The sequence below is a fragment of the Macrobrachium rosenbergii genome, chromosome 52 (genome assembly GCF_040412425.1).
Source record: "Macrobrachium rosenbergii isolate ZJJX-2024 chromosome 52, ASM4041242v1, whole genome shotgun sequence".
In the NCBI taxonomy this organism is placed as follows: Eukaryota; Metazoa; Arthropoda; class Malacostraca; order Decapoda; family Palaemonidae; genus Macrobrachium; species Macrobrachium rosenbergii.
Window position 1 is genome coordinate 35,927,593 of NC_089792.1, and position 20,013 is coordinate 35,947,605.

A 20,013-nucleotide genomic window follows, 5' to 3' on the forward strand; every position below is an offset into this window, starting at 1 on the left:
TTAGCCGAGTTATCTTACTTTGTACCAAGGAAGCCCATCAATCTTAGACAGTCTTAAGAAAGAAACAAGCCTTGCAACAGGTTCTTGTCCTCTATTGAAATTTATCTGCATACACTCTTGCGTGTCATGCAGGAAGCATATATGTAGTCCTTGTTCAGAGTGCCTTGAGAGGCTGTCTGAACAATGAGTGAAATTTGCCTCACAGAAGAAGAGAGAGCAGTAGTTCTCCCCAGTGTAAGGGGAGGATAATACTGCACCGTTGACACTTGAGGTCTTTTTTACCTTTCTTTCACCTGCCAAACTTATACTTGTTGCTGCTACCTTTGTGAGGGGTAGCTTCCCCTTTGCTGACTCCAACTGACTGTTCAATGGATAGCCTCCAAGGGGGAGAGGTTGACTATTCATGCAACTCTCTTGAGGCCTCTTTCCACTCTAAGGGAGAATTTTTCTATGGTGAGCACTCTTTCTTTGGCTGGAGGGAAGTGTCTCCTGTTAACCCAACTTCCTTTGTAGGTGCATTGGTGGCCAAGAGACTGGAAGATTTGGCCCTCCCTGGATATCTTGGGGAGAGTCCAGTGTTTCTGCTCTTCTTGGCCACCTTGCTGTGACTGTTGAAGTCATAACAGTCACAGGCTCCACAGGCATTTTTGACTGCCCTCACCTACACAGTAACCTGACTTTGCGCCATGAGTGATATGTCCTAAGGCGTTGTCTTCCTCCTCCCTTCGGGCAGTTCTTAAGTTTCCATCAGTATTGACCTTGGCTGGGCCAGCTGGAATTAGTAGTTAAAGAAGCGTAGAAGTCGTTTGCACTTACTTTTTTTAGCCCTCCTGTGGAGGCCTACATCCCTGGGTTGGTCTTAGGATTGGACAGGTTGTGGAGCAGTCCCCTGGGGGCTTTTATCTCCTGCAGAGGGCACATCCCAGGAAGACCGAGAACTGGAAGGACCTGAGGGTACTTTGAACTAGGCCTTGGAGACCCCAAGGTGCAGAGGCACTCTGAGGGCATGCGGCTCATTCATTAGCAGAATGTTCCCGAGGAAGGGACCTTGGTTATGTCCACAGACTTTTCTCAGCCTTTAAGACCCAGATTAGTTCTCCAAGAGAACCCAACCTCTCAATCGACTTGCCTTGCTCCTAACTTGCCTGCAGGGTTTTGGACTTGATGAATTCTCTTGTTTATGACCAAGAGAATTCCCTCTGGTCCAGCCAGTCATGTAAGTTACTGCCTTCATCCCTGGCTCATCAGAGGGAATACTGCATCCTGACCAATAGTGCCATTCCAACACTACAGGTTGACCCAGCCTTGATTCGTTTTATTACCCAGTCTTTCTCTGTGCAAACGGGGTCTCCCTCTTGCAGGTGGAGATGGTAGCTTTGGAGTCAACTGTCATGGCAGTACTCCAAGTAGTTTAGTGGTCGGACCTGTCGTCCTTAACAGTGGCAAAAGTGGCATCCTTTTCAGGCGTTATATCCTGGATAGAGATACCTCTTTCAAGAGACTTCTGCTGTCAGGAGGTAGGGCCATAACCCGCTTAGCCCACCAGACAGCAAACCTGTGGTGTAACCTAGTCTTGGAGGGGCAGGATGCAGTGATATCCCAACTCTTCAGGTACATAGGTTCAGATTCGTTACTGGCTTTCAGGAATGGACTGGTACTGTGGTGTACCTGGTGGAGAGGTTGCTTGTTAACAGCAACAACATCCTTATTCATCAGGTAGAGTCATGAGAGATGCTACCTCCAAACCTTGGGATTTGGCTGTCCCTCCTCTTCAGATCAGAGGAAGTCCCTGGCTCCTCCTGATTCCTGTAGAGGACTCGAGTCTTCTTCTGCCCTTGTGGGAAAAAAAAACTAGTCATGCTCTTTTCAGCCCCCATCCACTATTGGCTGTGAATCAGAAGTGAGCAAAGAAATGGATAGAGAGATAGGAAGTTTGAGTGATGAGGGAGTGAAAGAGGTACACAGGAGCATATTAGAGAAGTACCCAAGATAGGAAAGTACTACATATCAAGTGAGAGGGATATGAATGAGATTTTTTAGAGTATGGAAGATACTGCTTGGAAAAGTAATGGGGATAGAGAGTGTCATGGATACGAGGATTGAGTGAGTTTTTGGAAGTTAGATTGTTAGACTTTTATGAAACAGTTGTACTGTATGTAGGAAGACAGATGTATGAAGTTGTGAAAGAGAGGATGATTGATCATGTGAGAAGAGTGAAAAAGGGAATAAGGTACAAGTGGAAGAATGAGTTTGAGGATGTACAGATGGGAAAGAATGAGTGTGCGTGACAATGTATAACCATCAACTTGAAACTTTAGCCAGAAAGAAGAATGGGGATGAAGATATTAATGACAAAATGTTGATGAAGAAGTGTCCAGTTATCTTTCCCGACATGTGGTAGAGTTTGTAAATGTGAAACGGAAGGAAAAGATTAGATGGAAGAATGAATGATTAACCCTTAAACGCCGAGCCTCTATTTACAAAAGTGTCTGCCGTATGCCGGCGGTGTTCAGGAGTTAGCGCTGAAGCGGAAAAAAGTTTTTTTTAAAAAATCACAGCACGCTTAGTTTTTAAGATTAAGAGTTCATTTGTGGTTCCTTTTTTGGTCATTGCCTGAAGTTTAGTATGCAACCATCAGAAATGAAAAAAAATATCATTATCATATATAAATATTGAAATATATGGCAGTGCGAAAAAAAATTTTCATATATAATTTTATACAAATCGCGCTGTGAGCAAAACGGTTAAAGCTAATGAGTTATTTTTTTTTCTTTGTATTGTACACTAAATTGCGATGATTTTGGTATATAACAAATTGTAAAACGATCAAAGCAACACAGAGAAAATATTATTACAAAATGATGCATGAATTCGTAATGCGCGGACGTAAAAAAAGTTTTTTTCAAATTTCACCATGAATCGAAATATTGTGCTAGAGACTTCCTGTGTGTCGCAAAATGAAGGTAAATGATTGAATATTACTAGACTGTAAGTGTTTTAGCTTACAATTGCAGTTTTCGACCATTTCAGTGGAGTTAAAGTTGACTGAAGGTCGAATTTTTTCTATTTATCGTGATTTATATGAAAATATTTCAAAACTGATGAAAGCTACAACCATGAGTTATTTTTTGTTGTATTCTACATAAAATTGCGCACATTTTCATATATAAAACTTTATGTAACGGCTATTAGAAAAACGGTGCAAACATTACGACAAAGTGACGAAAGAATTTCTGAGATTTTCAGCAGAGTTACCGCGTGGACGTAAGGAAAAAGTTTTTTCAAAAATTCACCATAAATCGAAATATTGTGCTAGAGACTTCCAATTTGTTGCAAAATGAAGGTAAATGATTGAATATTACTAGAATGTAAGAGTTTTAGCTTACAATTGCATTTTTCGATCATTTCGGTCGAGTCAAAGTTGACCGAAGGTTGAAATTTTGGCACTTATTGTGATTTATATGAAAATATTTCAAAACTGATAAAAGCTACAACCATGAGTTATTTTTTGTTGTATTCTACATGAAATTGCACACATTTTCATTATAAAAGTTTATGTAACGACTAATATAAAACGGTGCAAACATTACCACAAAGTGACGAAAGAATTTCTGAGATTTTCGGTCGAGTTACCGCGCTCGGACATAAGGAAAAAGTTTTTTTTGTCAAAAATTCACCATAAATCGAAATATTGTGCTAGAGACTTCCAATTTGTTGCAAAATGAAGGTAAATGATTGAATATTACTAGAATGTAAGAGTTTTAGCTTACAATTGCGTTTTTCAACCATTTCGGCTAAGTCAAAGTTGACCGAAGGTTGAAATTTTGGCACTTATTGTGATTTATATGAAAATATTTCCAAACTGATAAAAGCTACAACCATGGGTTGTTTTTTGTTGTATTTTACATGAAATTGCACACATTTTCTTATATAAAACTTTATGTAACAGCTAATATAAAACGATGCAAAAATTAAGACAAAATGACGAAAGAATTTCTGAAATTTTCAGCCAAGTTACCGCACGGACGTAAGGAAAACGTTTTTTCAAAAATTCACCATAAATCAAAATATTGTGCTAGAGACTTCCAATTTGTTGCAAAATGAAGGTAAATGATTGAATATTACTAGAATGTAAGAGTTTTAGCTTACAATTGCGTTTTTCAACCATTTCGGTTGAGTCAAAGTTGCCCGAAGGTTGAAATTTTGTGTAGTCGACGTACGGTACGTCCACTCAGCATCCGACAGATAATTTTAGTCAAAGCACGATACGTCCAGTCGGCTTTTAAGGGTTAAGTGGAATGACATGCTAAAGTTAGAGGAGGAGTTTGAGTTTGTAGATAGGGAAGACAGTAAGAATGAGAAGCAGGCGTATATACAGTAGGGAGAGTGAATGGATTGCAGGATAGGGCTGAGCGTGGGTTGTATTGGGATGCAGTGGTAGCCTATTCTTTGGAGGCTAGGAATGATTTTGTAAGAGGGCCAGATAAGTATGGAATGCATATGGATTGTAGGGATGATAAATATATGAGAAATAATATGCACTGCAGTAATGATAGCAGTATGGTGAGAAATATGGATTATAGGAATGCTAGAAGTATGAGGAGAAGCAGTAGTAGGAAAAGGCAGAATTTGAAGTAGAAGAGTGAGCTATGGACAAAGTGTAAGTGGGAACAGAGCTGGGTGAGGGAGTGTCGCTAATAGTATGGATGGGGGAGTGACAGAAGGCAAATGTTATAGGTGTGCAAGAGAACATCAGCTAGACAAATGTAGATGAACGTTAGGAGCCTGCTTTGCGTGTGCAAAGTGAGGACATCATGTGAAGGAGTACAGTGATGGAGACGGTCAGATGTGTCAGATATAGGAAGTTAGGACATATAACAAGAAATTGTGAATTGCAAGATGTAGGTATATAAATGTGGAAAATACAGAAAGACAGGTTGTTTTGCCCAGATGTGTGATAGGCCTAGGACTAAGTGTGCAGTATGCTGGAGAGTAGGTCATGCTGCAGGAGCGTGGAGGATGAATCAAGGTCTGAATGAAGAGCGGAGTCAGGGTTTGTTAGGATGAACCGTCAGCCTCCTTGGTGAATGAAAGTGTGAATGAATGCAGGCGAGGGAGTAGAAGATGATGTGAGTAAGCAAGAGGAGAGTTTGCTAGAAGAGAAATAATATCTTAGTAGAGAGACTTAAGACTAGTAAGAAGAAGGAAAAGGTAGGGAAAGGAAGGAGAGCTTAAGCAGACAGGTTGCAGAAATAGATAATGCACTAGATCATACATTTAGTAGTAAACCCCCATATTTGCGGGGGATGTGTACCCCCCCCCGCGAATACTAAAATCCTTGAATACTTAGAACCCTTCTAAAAACACTAAGAAATGCCTATTTTGATAGTTCAAACACACAAAAAGACTAAAAATGCTTCTTCGGGTCTTATCCTACTTATGATGGGGTTAGGTTCCAAAAAACCCATCGTTTGTTGGAAAAAGTATATCTCAAATATAGCCTAGCCTACACTAGGGTATTCAGTACAGTAAACCCCCGTATTCGCTGTCTCACTATTCGTGAACTCACCTATTTGCGGGTTTCTCTGTGGAACGTATATACCCATTATTTGCAGAAAACTTGCCCATTTGCGGTACTGTATTTTTCACTGAGAAATATTCACTAATTACTGTATTTGTCAGCAAGTTTGAAAAGCCATATCCAGCTTGTGCTCGAAGCTAAATTTATTTATAAGAACGTCAGGTATTCTTTGTTAGGAAAAAAGCAAATTACTTTTACAGTTTGATATTTTTCTTCTTATTGTACTATAGTCCTTAATTAACATTAACATGTACTGTACATACAGTACATGCTACCATATATAAACAAGAATGAATTCATAACTAAAATGGATCTTAAAAAGAGTGAATTCATAGATAAAAATGAATCTACAGGACAACTGCAAAAGTGACTAAAAATTATAATAATACAGTTCCTGACTGACTCTGTCTTAAACTTTGTTGTTGGTTTCCATGTGGAAATATTGTATGATATTATGAACTAAAATGTTAGTTTACTGTGTACAAAAATATATATAATAAATAATTATTGTAGTGTTGTACTAATAAAGTACTTAACGACAATCTGATATAAAACATTCAAATGATATCTTGCTGACATTTTCAGATAGCATTACATAGCTTAAAACTTGGGTGTCTGCTGCTGCAACATACTTCATATTAATGTAGACTTTTTAGAATTTGATTAAATGAGGAATGTTGAAATATTAAATGAGGAGTGCTGAGCACAGGTAGGGTCATTGGCAACCTATTGTCCTGAAATCATCAGTTGTGAAAGAGTACGTTTCTGCATGATAGACAGTGGCAGACATTATGAGCATGCCACCTTTGTGCTTTCCAGTTAACATGTTTCTCTTCAAGAGTACAGTAATTGCATCCTCTTTTTCTCAATAGTTGCAGGAGAGAAAGATTGGCATTTCATGGACATGATGGATACTTAGAAATGCTAAAAGCAAAAAAAATTAATAGCAAAATAGAACATTATAGAGTAGGGGATGTGCACACCAGCAACCACATTGCAGACAGGGAAAAATTGTAACTCAAGAACTACTAAGTGTATATAATAGATTTGAAAAAGTATCCTCATGTCTCTTATACAAGCAAAAGTTTTATGGGAGTGTGTACTCTTCCATTCACCAAATTATTACTCCCTATTGAGTGTAGCAAGGTACTTTCATATTGCTGGTTTCCCAGAAAAGGGGGGCAGAAGATAATGATGGTTTTTAATATTGCTTATTTCAGCATATCCATCAGTTTTATCTAATCTGTCTTATATTTTTAGGGTTTGTTGATAGAAGTCCTGTCTCTGACTCCGAGGAATCTGCGGTAGCTGTGCCTCTTTTTTCATGTTCGCCTCTTCCTTTGAACATACCTCCTCTTCATGACCCATATCAAACTTACTCCTTGGAAAAGGTATGGAAAGAAAATGTGTTTAGTAGTTAAAGACTGTGTAAAAATTTATTATATTTATTTAAAGGAATGAAATAACTTTCTTTGAGAGTGATGATGAAATCTCGTTTATTTTTGTGATTGTTACTACAGTGTACAATGTAGAGTTAGTGAATGAGTAACTTTTAAGCTGATTGTTTTGTTTTTATGGAGTCTTGATCTAAGATCTCATGAGGATGGTCATACGGTATTTTTTGTTGAGTTCCTAACCAAAAGTTATTTATAGGCATATTTTGGGTAATTGCTTTATTATTAAGTATAATTCATATATATTTAACTTACCCAGTAATTTCTTAGCTAAGAGTTTCTCTTGCCTCAGCAGCTCAAATTAAAAAATTCACAGGAAGTACTTGGCAAATACTCATCATTATGTGTCCGCCGACACTTGAGTCAACACAGAACGTCTTTGGCAGCTTTGTTCTTGAATGTGCCTGTTGGAGGCTGGATTTTGGTGATGTTTTATCACCAATTTCAGGTAGCCTGCAAGCTTACAGCATTCAGGACAGTTTTTGAATGTTTCATTTAAGTTGTCATATTTCACAACAGTAGCAAATTCTTAATCAATTGTTTAACCACCGGTAGCATATCACCTTTGCCAGTGAATGTAAACACTGTGTTTATTGCTGAACCAGGAATTATGATTTTGTATACTTATCTGCAAGTCTTAGTCTTAAATTAGAATTTGAGACTTGTACTGTATGTATGATGATACTATGTGTACTTCATCTTGGTCGGTAAAGGGTAATTTCCTTTTCCGAATAGCGTAATGATAACGCTTTGTTCACTATTGAACAGACTACTTTTCAAGTAGTGTAAGAAACTAAGTTTTGTTTTCGCTACTGCTTTTTATTTGATTACTGCAAAAAAAAGGTCAATATTGAGTTATTTACCCAACCAATATTTTCGTTAATGAAATGCAGAACTTTAAATCTCATAATGTGTGATAGGAATTGAGTTAAGTATATCTTAGTTTAACCAGACCACTGAGCTGATTAACAGCTCTCCTAGGGCTGGCCCGAAGGATTAGATTTATTTTTACGTGACTAAGAACCAGTTGGTTACCTACAACGGGACCTACAGCTTATTGTGGAATCCGAACCACATTATAGCGAGAAATGAATTTCTATCACCAGAAACAAATTCCTCTTGTTCTTCACTGGCTGGTCGGAGATTCGAACTCGCGACCAACAGAGTGGTAGCTGAGAACGGAACCCGCTCACCCAGCGCGGAACTTGGATATGTATGTATGATGGTACTCTGTGTACTTCATCTTGGTCGATAAAGGTTAACTGTCCTTTACCAAGTAGTGTAATAAACGCAACCTTTTATTCACTACCGGACCGATAGTTTGGGAAATGAAATGCATGTCTGCAAGTCTCAGATAATATTTGATAAGTATTGAGATATGTATGTATGATGGTACTCTGTGTACTTCAAGTTTGGTTGGTAAAAGTTAACTTTCCTTTTCTGAGTAGCGTAATAAACGCAAGTATTGTGTTTGCCATACAATATCTGTAAGTCTCAATTAGCATTTGAAAGGAACTGAGATGTCTGTGTAATGGTACTCTTTGCACTTCATAATATTTGTCCTTAAAGAATTAATTGAACATCTTATTATTGCACTTTCCTTTGCAGAGAACTGAAAAGTGTAAGGCCAGGCATGCAGTAGGATAGAATTGTGCTCAGTGTTTTGGTTACGATGAGCTCTCGGATAGAAGACTTTCTCGACAACCTTGAACTGTGCTCTGGTACTTGCTTCGGCAGTACGTAGTATACTAAACAAGGATGACAGGAATAGTGAAGAGTTCCAATTTTTTAGCTCATTCTACGAGTGCCTAGTAGTGCTCACATGCTTGAACTACTGGCACAACTGGCGCCAACTGCAGAACACTCGGCGCCAGCTTTCAGGCGCTCGGCATCCGCTATTGGGCACTCAGTGCTCACTCCAGCACCTCGGCGCCCTCTCTCAGGCGCTCGGCGCCAGTTACTGAGATCCTGGCGCCATCTCTCTCCTACTGCTAACCTTTCTGCCCTTTTTTATCCACTTGCTCCTACGCCTGGCTCCCTCACTTCCTTCCCGTGCCATTGCCAGTCTTGTTTTAGGTTAACAGATGTTAACCTTGTGATAGTGAAGTGTTGTGCAGTGTAGGAGGTGTCTACTAGTCCCTCGATTTTCCTAGACAAAGGTCCCTGTCATACTCCCCCAAACCTGGGAGGAGACATACTGGAAGTCCAAGGGAGTTCTGGGGGTTTACATAGGTATTCGCCCCGTCAGTCAAGCCTGTTGCCGGTCCCAGGTATCAACAGACAGCCACTGGAAAGGCGTCTTACTGAATGTATAATGGAGGTGTTGGCTATCCAGCCCTATCAGCTCTCCTAAACCCAGTCCCTGTCAGACTCCCCTAAGCCTGAGAGGAGGCATGCTATCGGTCCATGGGAGTCTGAAGGGGTTTGGCCCCTAGATATCTCCCCCTCATTTGAACCTGCTGTCCGCAGGTGTCGACGAACAGCCATGGGAAAGACGTTCATGGAGATGTGCCTTTTTCTAGTGATAGTCCAGTTTAGAAGAATGCTGATGGTACTTTTTTTTTAATGAATAATGGCTGTTGAAGAGACATTTTTTCTGATGATCTTCGCTCTTCTCCACTCTCATGTGAGCGTCTCAGGGTGCAGGAGTATAGCCCACACCTTATTTCTAATGGGACAGCCTTGTACTTTTGGCTTGTGAACTTCTGGCTGTGAATCGCCAGTTTTGGCACCGAGCAGACCATCAGTGTACAAACGCTCTTTTTGTCCGCCTCCATAGCTCCTGTTAACCCTTAAACGCCAACTGGATGTATCATACGTCGACTAAAATTGTCTGTTGGGTGCCAAGTGGACGTACCGTACGTCGACTACAAAAAATTTCAACCTTCGGTCAACTTTGACTCGACCAAAATGGTAGAAAAACGCAATTGTAAGCTAAAACTCTTACATTCTAGTAATACTCAATCATTTACCTTCATTTTGCAACAAATTGGAAGTCTCTAGCACAATATTTTGATTTATGGTGAATTTTTGAAAAAAACTTTTTCCTTACGTCCGTGCGGTAACTCGGCCAAAAATTTCAGAAATTCTTTGTTCATTTTGTTGTAATGTTTGCACCGGTTTATTTTAGTCGTTACATAAAGTTTTATGTATGGAAATGTGCGCAATTTCATGTAGAACACAACAGAAAATAACTCATGGTTGTAGCTTCTATCAGTTTTGAAATATTTCCATATAAATCAAGATAAGTGCCAAAATTTCAACCTTCGGTCAACTTTAACTCGACCAAAATGGTCGAAAAGCGCAATTGTAAGCTAAAACTCCTACATTCTGGTAATATTCAGTCATGTACCTTCATTTTGCAACAAATTGGAAGTTTCTAGCACAATATTTCGATTTATGGTGAAATTTTGAAAAAACTTTTCCCTTACGTCCGTGTGCAGTAACTCTGCTGAACATCTCAGAAATTCTTTCGTCGCTTTGTCGTGATGTTTGTACCGGTTTATATTAGTTGTTACATAAAGTTTTATATATGGTTGTATCTTTTATCAGTTTTGAAATATTTTTATATAAATCATGATGTGCCAAAATTTCAACCTTTGGTCAACTTTAACTCAACCGAAATGATAGAAAAACGCAATTGTAAGCTAAAACTCTTAAATTCTAGTAATATTCAATCATGTACCTTCATTTTGCAACAAACTGGAAGTCTCTAGCACAATATTTCGATTTATGGTGAATTTTTGAAAAAAACTTTTTCCTTACGTCCACGCGGTAACTCTGCCGAACATCTCAGAAATTCTTTCGTCACTTTGTCGTAATGTTTGCACCGTTTTATTTTAGTCATTACATAAAGTTTTATATATGGAAATGTGCGCAATTTCATGTAGAATACAACAAACAATAACTCATGGTTGTAACTTTTATCAGTTTTGAAATATTTTCATATAAATCACGATAAATAGAAGAAATTCTACTTTCGGTCAACTTTAAATCGACCGAAATGGTCGAAAACTGCAATTGTAAGCTAAAACACTTACAGTCTAGTAATATTCAATCAATTACCTTCATTTTGCAACAAACGGGAAGTCTCTAGCACAATATTTCGATTTATGGTGAATTTTTGAAAAAACTTTTTTTTACGTCTGCGCATTACGAATTCATGAATCATTTTGTGATAATATTTTCTCTGTGTTGCTTTGATCGCTTTACAATTTGTTATATACCAAAATCATTGCAATTTAGTGTACAATACAAAGGAAAAAAAATAACTCTTTAGCTTTAACCGTTTTGCTCACAGCACGATTTGTATACAATTATATATGAACTTTTTTTTTTGCGCTGTCATATATTTCAATATTTATGTATGATAATATTTTTTTTCATTTCTGATGGTTGCATACTAAACTTCAGGCAATGACAAAAAAAAGGAGCCAAAAATGAACTCTTAATCTTAAAAACTAAGCGTGCTGTGATTTTTTGAAAAAACTTTTTTTCTGCTTCGGCACTAACTCCCGAACGCCGCCGGCATACGACAGACACTTTTGTAAATAGAGGCTCGGCGTTAGAGGGTTAAGTGCTCAAGTGCCTGAGCGCCCTATAGCACTGGAGCTCCTCTTCATATAGAGCTTGCAGCACCAGCTCTCATGCATCTGGTGGCATCCAACCAGTGGCTGACACCAGTCTCTCTTTAGCTTGGCTCCTGTCTCTTCTGGGAACATACTGGTGTTCTTTTTTTAAGCACAATTTCCAGTTGAAAGCCTGGCTCTGGTCTTCAAGTGGAGGACCATATTCTTTGATCATTGGGTGTCTTCTTCGCAGTATCAGACTCCCTCCTTTGATTACCATATAAACACTCTCATGCGGTTTTGTAACTTTTCAGCCTGTTCCAAAATCATTACATGACTTAATGTTTTGACCTTCTCCTAGAGTTCCAGGTGACCCGAATTGCTCTATTTTGTGATGTCAGTTGGCATCTAAAAGCACTGTCCTTTGCAGACAGGGACTTTGGTGTACGGATTTTGAGCTTGCTGAAGAAAGCTATCACCTTTACAGGGAGTTGGGAGCCTAACTTTGGTTTGTAAGGTAACAAGACAAGTGTTCTTTGTCCTTTACTACCTCTGATCCTTAGATGGAAGTAGTTCTTCTGGCTGAAACTCTTGTCGAGATTGGAAATAAGGTCTTTCTTGACTGACCTCAGGAGCAGGGGCTAAGAAGATAGGAGCCTGTAAAGTGTTGCCAAGAGACATCACTTTGGCTGGTCCCTTAACCCTGTCCTATGTGGTAAGGACGTTTAAGTTAATTTTTTGAGATTTCCACTCCTTTGTTGGGATCGCAAGAAGGGAGCCTTGGTTCTCTTTCTTCTACTGGGAGAAACACGTCACTATCAGCCCTCTTTTCTTCGCCTTCTGCCGTCTACCAAGATAATCACAGCTACTTTCAGGTGGCATATATATTATGCCCTATTATACAAGGTCAGATAGGGTCATAACCTTCTTCCACATCTGTTTTAAGAACAATGTCACATCAACTTGTTTCTCACAGATTCCCCGGTAGCAATGGCTAGCTTGCATACTGAACCAGCACGTTCTCTCTCTCTCTCTCTCTCTCTCTCTCTCTCTCTCTCTCTCTCTCTCTCTCTCTCTCTCTCTCTCTCTCTCTCTCTCTCTCTCTCTCTCTCATATTATCCAAGCCACTAACTGAACTAAGGAAGAACAACAAAGATATGACTACAAAATAAATGAAATTTATTCAGTGATCTAACATGGCAAGTGGTTTGAAATGAAATAAAAATGAAATGGGAGTCTTTACATCCCAGAATTGGTACCCTCAAAATAACCAAATAAGATTATCATGGTACTATCAACTTCTACTAAATGAGTCAGTACAGCATAAGGGTTAAAATAAGTCGGCATGACTGAAGTCATGATAAGTTATGTTCCCGTCCATTTATATTGACCTCTATTCAATACATCTGAGGAAACAAAGGGAAAAACACAACTTTTAAAAACAGGCACAGAGAAAAATAAATGTGGGATGTTTTCTCACGTTACCAACCCCAAAATAAATGCACATAATTAAACATGGTAAAATCATGAAAGCATTAAAATGTAACTAGCTGCGCCTTTTACGTGGATTACGGAACCGTAATCGATGTTAACAGCCGTAAAGGGTGCCGTAGTGCTGTTAACATGGATTACGGTGCAGTAATCCATGTTAACAGCATTAACTGGTGCTGTAGCGCTGTTAACATGGATTATGGCGAGGTAATCAATGTTAACGACACTGTTAGTACATTACTGTTGAGTATACAGCCAACTCCTGCTGTTCCTGGTCTCGCATTTTGTGGTTTCACTGATCCGCGGATTTTCCAGTGGAGCCTATCCCCAAATTATTCATGAAAAATTCAGCAATTCATGGACTTTTTCGTCGAGAAATATTCACTAATTAGTGTATTTTGATGTTATATTCTTGGCTAAATACATTTTTTATGATGATAAGAACATGATTTACTAATTTTTAGATATTAATATTAAAGTAAACAGAGAATACTGTCATAAAATATATTTGATTTTAAGTATTCAAGCATACTGTACTGTACTGAAATTGTGAATTCAAGTGTTTCCCCTGTTCTGTAAAAAGAAAATGGGACAGCCTCAATATTCAATGAGAGAAAATGACTCTGATTGAATGTAGTGTATTTTGGAGTTATTTTCATGATTAACTACATGTTTTATGATAAAAACTGATTTACTAATTTTCATATATTTTTTCATATTAAAAGTAAACACAGCATAATACAGTATCATGAAATGTATTTTAGGTATTCAAGTACTTATTGTACTGTACTGAAGTTGTGAATTCTCTTGTTCCTTTGTTCTGTAAAAAGAAACTGGGACAGCCTGAATACTCTATAAGAGAAAATGGCTCTGATTAAATGTAGAGGGACTTGAGTTTAGCTTTCACATTTAGCTGTAAGCCATATAATTTTAAGGGTAATTATTGTAAGATGACTTTGAAATGATATCAAAGTGTTTTAGGATGATAGTTTAAGGTATATATGGTGTAGGATGATAGTTTAAGGTATACATTTGGTGTTTGAACCATTAAATAGACAGTTATAAATGTTTTTTACAGGTAGTCTTTGTTGTCTGACCTATTTAAATATGCAGTTATGAGCATTTTTGGGGTGGGGTTGTCAGGTATTCACGGAATTTAGCAGTTTGCGGGGTGTTGTTGGTACCTATCCCCCGTGAATACTGGGGGATTTACTCAACACAGTTGAAGAATTAGAGGACCTGCCAAAACAAAGATAAATCTTTGAGAGGTTTTACAAAAGATTAGGCCCTGCTAGCTCAAAAGAAGGGAGTCAATTAAATAATTGTACAAGGGAAGAGACTGACCACCAAAAATGACCTTGGAATGAATAAACTGATCACATGTTTATAAAAGTACAACACTTAATATAATCTCCTTTTGGTAAACAATAACAATTTTTGCAAAATGAACATTTTCAAAAACTTAAACATACAAATGCATAGAAAATATATAAGTAACTAATTAGTGATTAAGCGAGTGATTTTATCCTTACGGTCATTCTTGAACATTTTGCTAATACAGGGGTCCAAATAATACATGCCTGGGCTGAGGTTGAGATTACAGCTGGAAGTAAGCTGTATAATTGCAGATTCTAAAAGATTTTGTGAAGAGAAATCTGTCGACCTGGCAATCACTGAACTGTCAGTCCAATTGATCCTGTGAGAGTATTTACTTAAATGAATGAATATTGCATTGGATGTTTGCCCAGATTTGACGAAATAGTTATGCTGCTTAATTCTCACTTCTAAACCTTTACTAGATTGACCTATATAAAAGAAGAGCAGTCCAAGCATGGAAATTTATAAATAAATGGAATATAATGTATGTTGTTGCTTTCCTTAGGGCTATTTCTTATTAACATTCCGTTTAGTGTGTTATTATAGGAAAAACCAGGTTGACATTAAAAGATTTTAACAATGATTTTATGGTTTCAAAACCACTAAAATAAGGCAAGCTAAGAATGGTCTTAGGGGTTTGTCTCTCCATGTTACTTTGGCTATAAAATGGAACATTCAGTAGTGAAGGGAGACACACGCAAATAAATTTTCTGATGTGTAGAGGAAACCATCTGGTGGAAGTAAAGAACTGTAAGGTCATAAAGGGAGAAACGTTTAGCCCACAACATAGGTTAGTTGTTTCTGATTTTTTGATATGGCAGGTTGCACAGGGGAAAACTATGGTGCAGCCCAAGATAAAGTGGTGGAGGCTAAAAGCCCAAGAGATAGACAGAGTTTTAAAGAAAAGGTCCTGCACAGCATTAGATTAGCAGATGATGTGAACATCTGGTGGGTAGAAAGTAGCACAATGATACTGTGAACAGCAGAGAAACTATTAGGGGAAAACATCAGGTAGAGGACCACCTAATGATTAGGAGAGCTGGGGGTGGAACCAAGATACTCAAGATAAGGTAAAAAGGAAACGAGAAGCAAGAATGATATATGAAAGGGATGAATCTGTGGAAAATTAAATGGCTTGGAAAATCGCAAATAAAGAAGCAAAAAGGGCTGTGGCAAGGGCAAATGCAGAAGGAATAAATGAGATGTATGAAAAAGTACAAACATCAGAAGGTCAGACAATGATCTACAATATAGCAAAACGAGAGATAGAGCAACTAAAGATCTGACGCACATCAAGCAGATCAAGGACCAAAATGGAAGAGTTTTGTCAAGGGAAGAATGTATAAGAGCAAGATGGAAGGAACATTTTGAGAAGCTATTAAACGAAGAGAACCCCAGAAGAATAAGAGAAGAGAGAAACCCACAAGTAAGAGCAGTGCCAGGTATCACCAGAGAAGAAGTGAAGAGAGCATTTGACAAAATGAAAAATGGAAAGGCTGTTGGACCTGATGGTATACCAGTTGAGGTGTGGGAGGAGAAGGGGTTGATATATTCTGGGACCTCTTTTCAAAGGTCTACTGCCAAGAAAAAATGCTGTTTTTGCTTTATTTTTACAAAGGTCTAAAAGATATGGAGGGTAACATAATGAATCTCCTATTTTATCAATAATTTTACTCCTCTTCCAAACATTCAGGACTACAAAACATCCCCCACGAATACGGGCTTACTGTATTTCCGATTTCTTGCAAACAATTAATAATCTTGTATCATCCATAAAACTCTCAACAGAATATGAAGCAAATAATTGTATACCATTTTTGGATGTCTTAGTTATTAGAAATAACACCAATTTCTGTTTTACTTAGTAGAAATAACACCAATTCTTGTTTTAAAGTACATATGAAAACCACAAATAACTTTGTCATATATTCATTTTTACTCTAACAATGCTAAACAAATCAAGGTGTCAACATTTTCCAGTATGTATCTTGGAGCTGTTAGAATTTGTAGTCCTGAATTTTTGGAAGAGGAGTAAAATTATTGATAAAATAGGAGATTCATTATGTTACCCTCCAACATAACGAATATGCATCTTTTCCATGGATCTTTTAAAATGTTATGCTTTACTTCACTGTATCCAATGGTATTGTATATATTCTTTTATTGCTTTAATATACATTGCGATCAATGTTTTAGTTTGGAAATCGATTACGCGGTAAGTTTACTTTGCCATGTTTAACTCAGTTCAGAGCACTTTTTTTGCTTCCAGCTAGCGTAAATGAATCTGTAGATACTTTATTTATATGGGGCAAAGTTATTTTTTGTTTTACGAAGTGTTTTTAAGTCAAAGTATAACTTTAATAAGTTTTGTTGTGAAATTAATTTTGCTATTGTTTCGTTAATAGATGACGTTGGTCGTTTGGAGGCATGTTTTTGTGTAAAAAAATTCAAGACTGTTCAGTATTTTCACTTGATTTCAACATAATACAAGCTTTACGTATTTCTCTTTTATCGGTGTGAAAACAACAGTAATATGTGTTCTTTCATGCCCAGTAGTTTTGATTAAAATACTTTCTCTCCAATTTCATTTACGGTCGAGTTTCATCCATGTTGCTGATGCACGATAATTTAGTTATTAGCAGCTTGAACATTGCTTTTTCAGCTTCAGCTACAACTTGCAGCTTAAATTTAGCAGTATATTTCCTTGCCGATCTTTTATCCATAACAAATAAGGGTATAATGTAAAAATATATCAGTCCTATTCTACTTAATGTCATTTGTACATTAACTACGGTAATTGTTTACTACCGTACGATGGTTGAAATACAAGCAAAATGGCTATTGCTATCCAATTCGGTTATAAGCAAAACAACAGTTTCTCATTTGGTTTTTTAGATTGGGCAGTGGGTGCCCTTGCTTGTAAGATCAAGGATTGTCCTCATATCCCGGAGGACTACACCTCAGATTTTATGGGTGTTATCTCTTGTCTCAGCAAGGGTATAAGGGACGGGTCTCTGGAGCTGGCTTCCCTTTTTGCTTTGAACATTTTGAAGAAAAGGGAGCTTTGGTGGTCCTATACCACAAAAGGAGTAACCCTTTCACAAAAGTCTGCTCTGCTATATTCCCCACTGGATAAACAACACCAGTTCCCACAGGCTACAGTTCTTCAGATTTCTTCTGACCTTAAGAAGAAATCTACTCAGGACCTCCTCGCTCAGTCTGCAAGGCGCCCCAGAGAAACTCCGGCTTTCTCCTCTAGGACGGTTTCCCTGTCCAACCTCAGCCCTTTTGTGGTAGGGGCAGGCAATGAAGCTCTCCCAGACCGCACACAAACACCCGGTTCGTCTCTCGGGCGATTTCATTAGACATGAGGGACGCTTGCTTCCATGTCCCAGTTCATCAGGACTCGAGGAAGTTTTTAAGGTTCGTTTTCAAGAACAGGGTGTATCAGTTCAGAGCCCTTTGCTTCGGCCAAGCCACAGCTCCCCAGGTTTTCACGCGAGTCTTGGCTCCCACATTGCTCTATCTGGACAATTGGCTCCTTTGTTCTCAATCGAAGGGGCAATGTACGGAGGACCTGCAAAAGATCCTTCTTCTAGCCCAGGAGTTGGCCCTTTTAATAAATTTTCAGAAGTCACAGCTGACTCCTTCTCAGGAGATAGCATATTTGGGAATGAGGATAAACTTTCTGACTTTTCAGGTTTTTCCCTCCACCCAAAAGATAGAATCCTGCCTTTAGAAAGTGGGCGAATTCCCCTCCCTTCAGTCTTGTCCTCTGAACAGCTGGATGAGCCAACTAGGGACCCTCTCTTCCATAGAGCAATTCGTATCTCTGGGGAGACCACACATGAACTTTCAATTTTATCTATGAGCCAAATGGAACAGAAAGAAGGTTCCAGACACTTGTTTTCTCAATAACTCGGGAAATCAAACAAGACCTGCTGTGGTGGCACTCAAGGGACAGACTGTCTCAAGGGAAATCGCTCATTCTTCAGAGCCCCAACCTAACGTTTTATTCAGTTTGGGGAGCTCTCCTGGGAGACAGGGAGATCTCCAGGATTTGGACTCCAGAACAGAGCAAATGGCATATCAACATAAAGGAGCTGAAAGCAATTCACTTGGGATTGCAAGAGTTTGCTCTGGAAGTGTTCGGAAAGACAGCAAGTTCTCCCCACAGAGTGGACTCTGGACTCATTAGTGTGTCTAAAACTTTGGAAACTGTGGGGAGAGCCTGTTCTGGATCTATTCGCAACCGCAAAGAACTTCTGTCTTCCTCTGTATTCTTCGCCGGCCCCAGATCCACAAGCGTAGGCGACGGATGCAATGCTTGTAGACTGGTTGGTCAAGGAACTGTATGCCTTCCCTCCATTCAAGATGGTAAGGGAAGTCATCAACAAGTTTCAGAATCAACAGAATGTAACCATGATTCTAATAGTGCCATTTTGGCCAGCCCAGGAGTGGTTCCTGGACTTGTTAGAGCTTCTGTTGTCTCAGAAACTAAATTTACTCAAACAACCGCATTTCAGACGGTTCCACAAAGGACTGTCCACTCTGACCCTGACCGCATTCGGACTGTCAGGAAACTGGTGCAATCGAAGGGATTTATTTTCAAGGTCTGTTGCTGACGCTATTGCTTGATGCAGACGCCAGTCCTCGAGCACTGTATATCAGGCCAAGTGGACAGTCTTTTGCTCATGGTGTCAAATGCATAACATCTTGTCTTCTAAGACAATTGTAGTGGAGATTGAAGATTTCCTGCTTTAAGATCATCTAGAGGACTATCTTCCTCAACCATTAAGGGCTAACAGAGCAATGTTGAGCTCAGTATTTAGACACAGGGGAGTAGATCTCTCTTCTAATAAGGAATTGCCTGATCTTATCAAGTTGTTTGATACAACTAAATGAAAGGAAGAAAAATTAGTAGCTTGGAACCTGGACGTGGTCCTAAAGTGGTTGTCGGATCCCCATTTTGAATCTCTTAAGGTCAATCTCTATGAGAGATATAACAAGGAAGACTGTTTCTGGTAGCATTAGCTACAGCTAAGTGTATTAGCTAGCTACACACATTAGATAAGAGAATCGCTGTCTCTCAGGGCAAAGCTATTTGTTCATTTACCTTTGGGTTTTTAGCAAAAAATGGGCCCCTTGCAATCCGTGGCCTCGTTCCTTTTCTATCAAGGGTCTGGTAGATATCTTAGGGCCTGAGGAGGGAGGAAGGACTCTTTGCCCTGTAAGGGCAGTAAAATACTACATGCAAAGAACTGAAAAGATTCATGGTGCATCATGCAGTCTTTGGTGCTCAGTAAAGAATCCTTCGCGTCCACTCTCAAAAAATGCCATGGCTTTTTTTCTTAAGGATCTTATCTAAGGATCTTATCATGGAGGCTCATTTGCAGTTTCAGAGTTTCAGAAGGATGACTTACCATTAGTGAAAGCGAAAGCACACAAAATGAGAGCTGTAGCCATGTCCATGGGTTTTAAACATAATTTGTCGCTTTCTTCAATTATCCTGACAATATGTTGAAAGTGTAGGTCAATACTC

The 20,013-nt window shown here is 38.7% G+C and overlaps 1 protein-coding gene across 2 annotated transcripts in view; it reads left to right on the top strand.

Moving 5' to 3' along the window:
• The window catches only part of LOC136833807 (serine/threonine-protein kinase SIK3-like), a 575,016-nt gene that overhangs the window by 210,423 nt on the left and 344,580 nt on the right, over positions 1–20,013 (top strand). For both annotated transcript variants that reach the window (XM_067096082.1, XM_067096081.1), the window contains exon 9: positions 6,842–6,972. In XM_067096082.1, the coding sequence (XP_066952183.1) occupies positions 6,842–6,972 (131 nt within the window). The remainder of the gene's footprint in view (positions 1–6,841; positions 6,973–20,013) is intronic.